The 12,546-nt window shown below is 46.5% G+C and overlaps 1 protein-coding gene across 6 annotated transcripts in view; it reads right to left on the reverse strand.

Annotated features, from left to right (window-relative positions):
* Window positions 1–12,546, reverse strand: part of NTRK3 (neurotrophic receptor tyrosine kinase 3) — a 216,196-nt gene that overhangs the window by 136,954 nt on the left and 66,696 nt on the right. For 4 of the 6 annotated variants that reach the window (XM_082005027.1, XM_082005026.1, XM_082005028.1 and 1 more), the window contains exons 8-11: window positions 10,106–10,402; window positions 6,664–6,687; window positions 5,712–5,782; window positions 3,844–3,946 (exon numbers count right to left, since the gene is read on the reverse strand). In XM_082005027.1, the coding sequence (XP_081861153.1) occupies window positions 3,844–3,946; window positions 5,712–5,782; window positions 6,664–6,687; window positions 10,106–10,402 (495 nt within the window). The remainder of the gene's footprint in view (window positions 1–3,843; window positions 3,947–5,711; window positions 5,783–6,663; window positions 6,688–10,105; window positions 10,403–12,546) is intronic. The other 2 variants (XM_082005030.1, XM_082005029.1) reach the window with 1 other exon arrangement.

Here is a 12,546-nt window from a genome sequence, read left to right on the forward strand (position 1 = left end):
GGACACGGCAATACACAGAAGTGCCCCGAGGCCCAATTCCTTGCTCTGTTAGATCCTGTTGTTTTTCCCACGAGGCTTTAAAAAGCATCTCGGCTCCTCCTCTGGATACACTGCCCTTTAGCAAACAGTTGTAACCCATGTCTGCAACTCCAACGCGTCTCAGTTTTTGCATTCCCTTTTCCTGGCGGTTTCCCCTCCGCTGCCTCCATGATGCCCATGTACCACCACGTTTCACAAAAAGGCGCTTTGTTTGCCATTTTCCTGCCGCCTCCGCCACCCCAGCTCTGGTGAAGCCCCAGCCCACCCTCAGCTGCTTCAGCCCACCCCTATCCCCCCCAGCTACGGGAGCCGAAGCCGACAGGCAGCCAGAAAGGGGATCCGACCTCTGCCATCCCCTGCTAATGAATGCCCTCTCCGGAGGGAGCAGGGAAAGGCGGAGGGGATGGCACAGAGCCAGGCTCCGCAAGCTCAGCCGAGGGACGCCGAGGAGCCGGGAGCACAGCACGTCAGAGCCCCCTTCACAAGGCGCTTTTGTCGATGTCCCCGCTCCAGCGCATCAATGGCGCGCTTGGCAGCGCGGGCTTTTCCACCGCTTGGCTGCTGCCTGGGTCGTAACCAGAGCGGTGGCTCTGCCAGGACTCTCGCACAACGCTCCGAGGGTGTGCCACCAGCCAGAAGATGACAAATGCGGACACACCGTCCTCTTATAGTCCTCCCCAGCACATGTGCCCCGAGACGCAGTGACTTTCTTTTCAGCAAAGGCAGCTGGGATGTTGGACACTTTGCAGCCCATTAGTCCACTTTTAAGACTGGTGGGCAACCCAGCAGGCTGGCCCAGGGCAACTTTCCAGCCCAGCATGACATCCAACCTTGTCAGTCCAAGTCCACCTCTCTCTCTCTAGGAGATAAACCATCTGCTTAACGCTAGGAGATGCAGAAGGAAAATAGATGTGCTCAGAGAGACTCACGGGGTGCTTTGGGTAACGTGTCCAACATAAGCACACAATGTTCTGCATCCGTGACAAAAACAACAGGAAAAACCTGCTCCTGCAGGCCTGCCAAGCTGGGATTTCAACAACAAGTGGCAATACATCAGCTGGCGATGAACAGCTCCTGATTCAGGGAATGATGCACTTTCCCAAAAAGACTCAGGATTTGGACTTTTTTTCTTAGTAAATAGCATGATGGGTGCTACACAGGATGGCTCCTGCCCAAGAATTAACTGATAATGAGGGATCCAGAGGAAAGTGCCAGCTAAAGGAGGTTTGGAGGTGGTTGCCAGCTGCACCATCCCATACAGGCTGTCAGTATAAGGTAGGACCTATACACAAGCCCCTGGAAGAGCAGCTCAGGACCACTCAGTAAAGTGATTTGATGAGTCGGACAAGAGCATCACTTCATGAGCAGGAAACCTCCAGGGAGAAGGAAAGCAGCCCATTACTGGAGTGGAAGAGGAGACACCGAGGGAAGAGACATCAAGCACAAACACAAGCTTCAAGATATCATCGCCAGATTGGGACCATCTGCAACAGCTCAGCTGAGACCCCAAAGCAACCTGATGAGAGCGCAAGGCTCTGGACTCATGGACCTGCTAAGCAGCAAGGAAGGAGCATTTAGAAACTGTTTTTTGGAAAGCAGGGAGGGAACTGTGACATTTCTTGTAGGGGGAGAAATAAATCAGTTACAGCTGGCAGAGCAGGCCATAGCCAGGGTACCACCAAGCATCCCAGCAGGTGAATGGAAGAGTTGCCTTTGTGCTGTGGATGAAAAAGTGGTGAGGTTTGGTAGCAAAAAGGGAGATACAGGCTAAACATGCAAAGCCTGGTAGCATGGCAACTGACAATGGCACTATGGCTAAAGAAAAAAGCGTAGGCAGAAGAGATGCTGTGGAAAAGCAGGAGGCTCAGAGCAAGCAAAACCACGTACGAGGGAGACTGTCCACAGGGCAGGAGGATCTGCAGCCTCCACCAGGGAGCAGAGCTCAGGTGGTGTGAGTAGGCTGCCCATGGTGGTGCCTCTGACACCTGTGGTTCATTAGAAAGCTGTCTCCCTGGTTTTAAAGACATATTTAATTTCTGTCAACTCCATGTCTCCAAGCAATGTCATCAATAAAACTTTTAGAAACTTTACAGGGTTGTGGTTTCATATCAGAACTGGAAGAAATACAGCATGTTGAAAACAGGCTTTTCTGGCTAAATATTTTTTTGCCTCCCAAAAACTGCACACACAAGGGCCCATCACAACATCCTTCTGGTTTCTGGGAATGCAGAATATCCACTAAAACACTTATCCAAACACCTCTGAATGCGTACACACATCTGTTCACAAAGACTGGTTACTCACGTAAGGTTCACTCCTCTTTGATTCTTCCATTAGGGTCAGAAGTTACTTTTTATATTTCTATCTCTAAGCGCCATCAGTGGCAAATGCCCAAGCGCTTCCAAAGTGTTCTGGCAAACCCCTCCAGAAGGCACATAACATCATCCCAGTTTTACAGATGGGGAAATTAAAGCAGAGACAGAGGTTAAGACAGCTAATTGCCTATGGACACTAAGTGAGTCAGTAGAAGAGCTGGGAATTGATCCCAGGAACCGTTGTCTTCCATTCCTCTACTCCACCCACCAGTGAGTACACCCTACCAGATGGTTCTTATCATTGGACATATGGACTAAATATTGCTAAGTTGGTGTAGAAGATTTTCTATTTAATTAAATGTCCTGTCTTTCACCTCCATAGGATGCATAGGGGAAACTCCAGCCAGAATCCCATCTGGACCCACTCAAGAAATGTCTCCGTAAAGCAAACAAAGCCCTAGGCAAGCACAAAAAAAACGTTCCCAAACCTGTCAACCTGCCCTGGAACACAGACCCCAGCAAGGCCAGGAAATAGGCTGCAACTCAGGAGCCCTGGAAGAAGCTCATGTTTGTCAAAGTCTGGCTTCAAATGATGTATGAGCCACCAATTAGGCTGGGAACTACTTTGTCATGTGAAGGCTCTTCCTCCAGCCTTCACTGGGCACCACCAACGCTGCCCAACTGGAGATACCAACAGAGTCACAAAAAGCAGATGGCACAGAGTCATTTACTTTATTCTGGGATTAGTTCTGTGACATCACAGCGCTGGTGTTGGTAGGACAGAGAGACCAGTTCTGCATGGCAAATATCAGACACCTTCTCGCTTTCCAATCACTACCAAGGACACTTGAAATAGCTCCTAAAGTGTTATTCATGACGCAGAGGAGACAACCTTCCAACAGAGAGGGAGCAGAAAGATCTTCCACATTGCTGAAAGAGGTCAGCAATTGCTTTCCCCAACATGGACCTTGCAAACTTAGAGCAGCATCTCAGTCCCCATTCACAGACAGGCACAGAATGGGTGCACTTGCCTTTCCAACAGAACCCAAAACAATTTCTCATCCTTCTGTTCCCCCTTTACACCCTGTGCTCTGCACCCAGTGCAACACAAGGGGAAGCCCATGCGTCAGACCCACAGAAAAGATTTCATCCAAGAACATGCTCTCCTGAGTACAACTCACTCAATGCATGGCTGGACAGAGCAGGACCAAAGCTCTTCTGGGCATCTTGTAGATGTAGTTATGCACTGATAAGGAAAACACATGCATACTTCTGCCCAGTAGAAGCACATACAGGTGAGAACCACCAGCCTGTATATCTCCATTACTCTGTCCACAAACAGAAGAGGACTGGACAACATTCTCGTTAGAAGGTTTTGCACCAATACTGATAACGTAGGAATAAAACCACAACACCTTTCCACGTGTGCTATAAGAGCCAGGCAATCCTGGAAGGTGCCTCCTGCTAGAGAAAAGCGACTTGCACGTACCTTTCATCCCAAACTTGGAGCGTCGGCCATACTTGTTGATCATAATAAAGAGGACGACCAAGAGGACGCAAGCAAAAGCTGCAAGTCCAACCGCTATGGAAACCTGAAAGGAAAAAGCCTTTGAGTCAAGACAGGAATTTAGGAGTCTAGATTGGAAATATAGCACCTCCTGTCCAGTTAACCTTTCTATAGGCTCATACCATCTGTTGCAGCCCCATGGATAGCAGCTGTGGAGCAACACAAGCAAAAGCAGAGGGCTCTAGCACAGCTTGGAAGCACCACAGGGAGGTTTGGGGTCTCTCGATCAGCGATGTCACTCTGGCACAAATTCTTCCCAGCCTCTCACTCCATACATCAGCAGGGAAGGAGGACCTCTGCTCCAATGCCCGGGCTGTCCCTTCACTGCACTGCATCCTGAGCCTCCATTTGTGACATCACCACCATGCCGTGACATCACAACACTAAAGCTATCCTAACCTGAGCTGGGAACACACAGGAGCAGCAGAAAATTCTTTAGAAAGAGCAACTCTGTCTCCATCCAAACATCCCTCAGAACAAAAAATGAGGGAAAAATAACACACCACAAGAAAAAAAAACAGGAGAAATTAAGTAGAACTGGTTTGTTTGGGTTTTTTTTTTTCCTCAAAAAAAACATTTGGTTTTCCTAAAGCCTCTAATGGTTCCCTATTTATTGTAATTTTTAGTAGTAAATATTTATACTACAACAGTGTCCAAAGTCCTTCACTGGAACTGTAGTTTCACTGTGTCAGTGTGCAAGCAGAGAAAAGAAAATCTCCTTGCCCTAAAGGGTTTACAATCCCAGGTTTATTTTAATATTTATGAAAATTTATTCCTTCAAGCCTTTGCTAGAGATACTTTTATTGCATTGTTGTAAACAACAATTTCTTTGGCATTTGTCCAATTGTTCTCTTGTACTGGGTCTTGCGATGCATTTAGACTTCACTTCCTTTTACAAAACTGTATTCTGCTGTGATAGAAAATACATCATTTAACCAAGAAAAAAGTAATTTCATTTTGCAACCCTTTTCCCTGCCCTTGATACATTAGTTACAATATTTTTAAACTTTTTATTTTACCACGCTCTATTTTCATCCCCCATCTTGTTTTCTAGGCTTTATATTTAATAATCAGTGCACATTATTACTCCAGTCTCACTGTTCAAAGCTTTCACTTCAGTTACAGGTTTTCGGTTGGATGAGAACCGAAACAAAGGTGTATTGAGTTTTATTCATTCTGTTAACACCTGGTGGGTTTCAAGATCTTAAAATTTTCACAGAATTAGAGCAATTGTATAACACGCTGATTTTTTCCTCCAATACTTATACGCATATTTTTTTCTAGATTCTGCAGAAGAAAGACAACGTTGAGATCTAATAAGCCGTAGGCTTGCTTTCCTTTTTCATTTTTGGCATGCCCTGCAGAGCAGGAGAGAGGGCAAACTGGCATTGACAACATTGAACCAAGCTAAATCCGAGTCCCTCACACGGCTAAACTTAACATCTCAATAATAGTCTGAAACACACAATTGCCTGTTTGTTTATTCTCCGGGTGCTACTTTTTTAGAGCGAGAATTCCTGACCCTGCCAGCAGCGACTTCACAGGATGCCTTATTTTCAAAGAGCTCCTTGGTTCCACACTGCAGACAGACCCAAGAGGATCAGATGGTTCATGTCAGTATTCTACTTGCCTGACACAAGCTACAAAATCCTTCTGACTGTTGTCTCGAGTCATAAAGTAGGAGATTTTCCTTGCAAACTTCTCAAAACAGCACATGAATGTAAATACTGAGTCATCAACAACAAGAAATTAATGCAAAACAGTTCTGTAGAGAAGAGGACAGGACTCACCCCAAAAGTGTCCTCCTCCGGTTTGTGGGTCACAGTGATCGGTGGTGTGGGACTAACTTCATAATCACCAACTGAAACCAAAACACCAAAGACAGAAGATTCAGTGTGGCTCCCATGGGACTCCCAAGGCACCAGCACATCCCCAACGGCAATGCCTGACTTAACGAGATCCTGTTCACCCCTAACAGAGGTTGCAACCTTCTGTTTCAGAAGGCACCAAAATCAAGCGTCAGAGAGTTCCCTGTGCACATCAGCAGAGAAAACACAGACCAGGACAACACTGACGTCACTCCAACCTTACAAATGAGAAACATTTGGGTGCCTGATGTTCTATGGTGTGTGATCCCCACCCTGAGCCTTCTCCTACAGTTTTTAGAAATCTACTGGGCTAAGTACCACTAAAACACAAGACTGACTCCAGCAGAACTTAATCCAAAGAAACAGTTACTTGGATGTTTTTTGGAGAAAAAAAAAAAGAAAAGAAAGAATCTGTTGAAGAAACGCTACAGAAGTTGAGTCCTGCTTCTCATCTCAGTCCACGCTAGGCAGCATGTTGTAAACGGGCCATGACACACAACTACTTTACGGATTGGCCAGCTTGCCTCTAGTTAAGAGCCCTTCCACTACATCATGACCAACTGGTTAGAGTTTCGGTGATATTTATCTCCAGCTCTGCCATTTAAGATCTCAAAGACTGTCATTTCCACTGCAGAACCTTCAGGACATCACTAGAGGGAAATGAGCATCTTCTGGGCTCTAGAGATTGCTCAGCTGATCAAAAGCTCCCCAGCCACCTTGCTCATGCATGGGGACGCCAGGACTTTGTGCAACCTCAGCCAGCTTGTTTTTGGCTTCCTGATTTTTCCTCCAGGAGCACGTAAGTCACAGAGGGGCAGGGGAAAACATAAAAACAAAACAACAAAGCCCTTGCAAAGGGCAAGGAGACACTTACTTGAGACAAAGTTGTCCGTACTCTCTGTGGAAAGGACAAAGAGAGAAGTAACACAGTTAGCAGCACAGCAAAGGGAGAGCGGGTCTCATTCCCAACCCACCTCAGACATACTCCACCACCCCAAAGAGACCAGGAAATCAAAACTTTTCATATTTTGTCCTGTTGTGCACCTGTAACTGGAAACTGCTGCACATGTGCCAGCACGACATGCTGGAGGCCAGGATGGAGAGCACAGGGGTAACTGTGCAGGGCCTTAGGCTGAAACAGGAGGGGAGGGATGCTACTGCAAGGCCAAACTGAAGAACAACTAGCAGCATACTAACCAAGCTGTTATGGTTGTTAAATGGTCAACAGACACACACGGCTCAGCAGGATGGAGATGGAGGGGACGGAAGCAGATTTGCCTTGCATGGCAGTGTTCATCCAAGGACAAAGTGCTACGAGGCCCACTACGAGGAGAGCCCCACTTGGGGCAGAGGGTTAGAGACCTCCCCTCACCTCCTTTTCACGAGCCACTCATAAAAGCTAATGGCATCCAAACCGGACATGGAGGCTGTGGCTGTCCTAGAGCTGCCTCTTGCCCAAGACAGCTACGTCCGTCCCTGCCGTCAGCCTCCTGGCTGCTCTACTCTATTCAGTAAAGCTCCTTCAGCTTTGGAGGCAGTCAAGGCCCCAGACGATGAGCTTTAAAGCTCTTGGTGACACTCAGTTTACATAGCATGAGAACAACGTCAGTTTTCAATTCACTCGCCCGTGTAAGAAATTGAGCCCGATATCAACCGGAGTTTACACAGCTTTGCTGGCAGAGGGCTCCTGGAAGGACGCTGAAACGTTCCCGCTGAAGTATGGGTGAGGTTTGGAAAGGAAGCGTAAAACAACCCCCGGGTGACAAACACAGCTTTCCAAACCAGCGGAAAAAAAACCTGAAAAAATATTTTTGTTCTAAGTCAAGCAGAAGAGTAACTTTCTTTGGCTTTTTCTAGCAAGAGGAAAAAAAAAAAAGGAAGAAATATTTAATTTGGAGACTTCTCTCCCCATTAAAGCAGGCAGTTTAGTTGTAAAATTTTTGTTGTTTCTACATTTTCCCCTTTCCATTTTTCTCTGCTGGACTAAGCAAATTCAACAGAAACCCACAAAAAGGTTTTTTTCCCAGTAAAACCTGTTTTTTGAAGCATAAAACATAGCCAAGAAATTTCATCCAACTTGAGTTCTGTGAGAAGTTCCCAAAGAACTGAATACTCATCAAGGGGGTGAGGTAGGTACATTAAGCTCTGTAGACGAAGTAAGGAGATGGTAGCCTATGGTAGAGATGCCAATGACAACAGGCAATGAGATTTTTATCAGGAGATGACACAGATCTGTTCTGGAAGCCACTGTCCTGGCTCCTAGAGCCCCAACATTGCAGAGAAGCAGGACATGGCATGGGGCATGTCTCCCAGTTCCCATCCAGCTTCTAACAGCACCTTTCTCCTCTCAACCTGGGAAGCACAATCTGGCACAGTACCAACAACAGATTGTTGACCAGGGGTTTCTAAAAAAACATGGTCACAGGTCCTCTCTTTGCTGACAGGAAGTTTTCCAGGCACCATGCTTTCATTAATTAAGACTAATAACCTCATCCTGGGTAGTGACAGTAAACCCCTTGCACATGTGAATAGCTATAGGCAACAAGCTTCTTGAATGAACCACGCTGGGGAACCTCCAATTTGTGGCATTTTCAGGAGGAATCTACCTTCAAATGGGAAATTATAAACGTCAGCTGCATTGAGTGCTAATGTCAGCTGTGGCAGCGGACAGAACAACAAACTTCAAGGAAAGTAAATTACATCCTGCATTGGGCTGACAAGGTCTGCCAGGGTGAGGAACGACTTGGGACTTCAGATCAGAAGAAATAAAAGAAATGGGTCAGTTCCTGTTGAGAACAGTCAGTTGGGTCAGTTCAGGGTCTCCAAGTACTCCACACCAACAACACATACAAGGTGTGGGTGAAGACGCACTCACAAGGGCAATATTTTACATATATTTTGCACAAATGAATTCTCCCAGAGCCTTTGACACAAGTGACTCTTCAAACATCAAGGTGCCTTCACAGCACAGCTCAGATCAATGGATCCAAAATCAGCTCTGGAACAGCAGAACTGCCTCCTTTTCTGGAAGTCCAGCACCTACTTAAGAGCTGTCCCCATTTCACAGATGGGGAAATTGAGTCACAAAGGTGGGACCTGACAGAGCTGAGACTGCAAACCTGTGCCTCTCCACACCCACCTACATTTGATAAGCTGCTTTTCTGACCCGACAGCAGGAAACATAAATAGGTCAGATAGCCAAACAGGACATCATCCTTGAAGCCTGAATATAAATTTTCCACTCCCATCCATATCAGCTCATTTGTTCAACTGTCACATCTTCAGGACAGAGATCTGGGGTTGCATTTACGATATTTGACCTGCAGGAAAACTCTGTGTACATATATGGTGTGATATAAATAATAAATGAGAGTACCATTGGTATTTTTCTATATTTAGCAAATGCCCTATTTTGCTGAATTTTCTTAGGCTGCAGGGGCCAATTTAGAGCTGCCACTTTCTCATGGCATCATTCCTGAAGGCAGCAGCATATACAGATCTTAACCCCATGATGGCCAGCATGGTGTTACAATGACAGAGCAGACCAAGACCCTCCACACTCCTACAGAGTCATCACAGGAGTCTCCACTGCACTCTTCAGAGCTGGATCTTCATGTCCTCGAATGCTCTTTTTTTTTTCTGCAGCTAAGCCCTGAATCACTAGGGAGTACAACAAGGAATTCGAAACAATCAGTTAAGAAATCCCAGCAAACTGATGCAAAGCGACTAATTGAGCCATTGCATCTTTTGTAGACCTGTCATCCTGGAATTGCATGTCATATTTAGAAAGAAAACAATCCTGACACTGTTGCATCTGGCTATAATCATTTAACAAATGCAAGCTAGAAGAAAAAAAGGGAAGAGCTGCATCACTTTAAAGGGCTTTCCTTTCTTTATTTTATAACTAGCAATCACATAGAATACTTTCTCTCAAAAAATTGGGCAACCTCTTTGGGGCATCCCAGAGGGGAGCCAAAATAATTGACCAAACTTGTATCCTATTCCCACTGAAATCCCTACAGATCTTAAAAAAAAAAAATCACTGCAGAATATAATACACAACAAAAATATCTAAACCAGTCAGTCTCTCTCTCACTCTGCATTGAAGAGTTTTTATGACACCAAAGCACACTTAAGTAGGATAATCATACTGGTGGTCAGAAGAGGCCTTCAGAGGTCACCTCTTCCAAGCCACTGCTCAGACAAAGGCCAACCTGGGCTGTCAAAGCCTTGTCTAGGTGCAAGGATTACTGGGGGGACCATAGTAAGACTTTTGGATTGCAAACAGCCCTAATGAGATAAATTGGATATCCTACCTGGAAAGGGCTTTTCAAGGAAGTGTCCTTTGATGGTTTGGTTGGCTGAGCCCAGCTGGTTGGTGGCCACAATCGTGTAGTTGCCATTGTTGTAGTGAGTGGGTTTGTTGAAGAGCAGGCAACCCTCAGACACTTCCCCTTGTTGGTAAAACTCCATGTGGATGATCTCTGTCTCCCGGAGGACCTGGCCATTGTGCAGCCAGTGAAGAGTGGGAGCTGGGTTCCCATGCACCGCAAATGCAATGCAGTGCTCCAGGTGTAGCACCGGCTCCTCCAGGGTTAGGATGCGAGGGGGATCTAGTAGAGAGAAACATGGCAGTCTCACAGCACACCTCGACCCACATCATGTCTTTATGCACCATGGAAATTAAGATTATTGAAAACACAACCTCCAAAACCCCTTGCTCCTTCTACTCTTCCCATAGATGTCTGCAAAGAAGCAGCGCTAAGTCACAGGAACAATTCCACACTCCCCAGAGGTAGGATCTGAACCATAACCTGTTCTCTTGGGTTTGTGATCAAGGGGTACAAATTAACGACAGGCATGGTCCTTCCACCAGCCCAGAAACAATTAAGCTTGGAGTTGCCTGGTCTACAAACTTACTGCTGCTCTCGTTCCCTCAAGGGATCACAGGGTGGCTGCCTGTTCCAATTAAGGAGGACACTGCAACGTAGCACTGTTACATTACACGTGTGCAAGGTGCCCCTTGGGGCCTCTCCAGTCACACTGAGCGACTTTGGATTGCATAGCTGTGGAAACAAACATCCCTCAGCGACTGCCTGTCCTTGAGGGTTTTGACTGCCTGAATATCCCAAAGGACTTCTCACCCGCTGAACATCCTCCAGGGGTGTTTTAATTAAAAGGGAGTAGAGTGGGAGGTGGAAAAGAAAAGCAGAGACTCCACCTGCAATCTATTGCATATGCACTGTCTTCCCCCGGGACACCCCAAGAATTCAGATGTTGCTCCGCCATCACTTCTGAAACCCCATTTACAGTGCCTACATGTAAAGTCCCAGAGCCCAAGGCTGGTAAGGTCTGAACTAGAACAGAGTTTTGTGCAAAGACAAAGGACACAAAAAGATGTAGTCTTCCCTACAACTCCTCCTTTCCTGGTACCATCCAGCTGCAAAGACTGGATGTGGCATCCACAAGGAACAAATGAAATGCACCAACTTCGACCTATCTTTTGGAAAAAAGACAGTGAATTTTTCAGGCAGTGAAGGTGGTAGAAGAGAAAAAGGTGCAGAGCTGGTTGGAACTGAGCAAAATTCTCCCACCAGCACCCAGCTACCCTGAACCACGAAGCCATGTCCCAGCCACCTCGTTTCACTCACAAGCCTAGATCTGCATGTGGCTTGTTCACATCTTCCTGGCAAGGAGGATTCAAAACAAGCAGCCACCTACACACAAACCGGCGTGAAATTACAGCCTGAGTGATGGGTCTGGGCAACAAGAGCAGGGGTAGCAGAAACTGTCAGCAGCTTATAGGATTACATGGGTGAAAATAGACATTGGCATGGTGCTGTTTAAGATGTGGGGGAAAAGATGCTAAAGCACAGTTGAAAAACCACCCACCTGCTGACCAACAACCTCTGAGCTGACCTGAACTTTAATCACCTCCATTCTTCAATCCATCAATAGTGCTTATTGGAGGAAGATCAACATAGCATCTGCTCTCTTTTTTCCCCACCCCTTGTGACTGCCTTGTCTACAGGACCCCATGGCTCCTGCACCGCACCGGACATGCAGCGTGCGTGGGTTTACCACGACTAGCCAGAATCCCGCATGGGTCTCTGCTCTACCTGGCAAGGCTGGGGGTGGGGGACAGATTTTCAAACTACAGAGTAAGGGCAAATATTACAGACACAGCAACATATAGTAAATCTCAGCTGCTTGAGAGCACAAAGCTGTGTAAACTTCCTCTTAAGGTCAGGTTTGTGTTAAGTTATATTAGAAAGAAAGTTTAGCTACTTGCAGCTAAAAGTGAACAGTTGAGATTTGATGTGTGCATGTTTACATGGCATTTGCACTTTAACCATGTAGGAACAGATCTGGGAGGAAGCACTAGCATCCCTGAAACCAGAGGCAAGATTTACACTGGCTTCAGCAAGGGTGACATTTAACCTCTCACACAGCATCAGGGTGAGCAATTCTGTGTTTGTAAAGAGAGTTTTAGCCCCTCTATAGCTTCTCCTTACTCTGCTGGATCTTCCAAGGGATGGGTGGAGATACGTCCACCACCAGCGTGGCACTGCTGCTCCTCCCCTGCTCTAGTGCTCATGCTTTAATGGAAACAGCAGGAAAGCAAAAATACTGACACTTAAGAGAGCACTGTGCGAGGATCCACTGCCTCACTGTGCTCAGGTCCTAATCTTTATCCACAAAACCAGTATGTCACAGGTAGCAAGTGGCCATGCATTCAAACGGTTCCCAGGGCAGC

Source organism: Phaethon aethereus (genome assembly GCF_964289735.1).
Source record: "Phaethon aethereus genome assembly, chromosome: 12".
In the NCBI taxonomy this organism is placed as follows: domain Eukaryota; kingdom Metazoa; phylum Chordata; class Aves; order Phaethontiformes; family Phaethontidae; genus Phaethon; species Phaethon aethereus.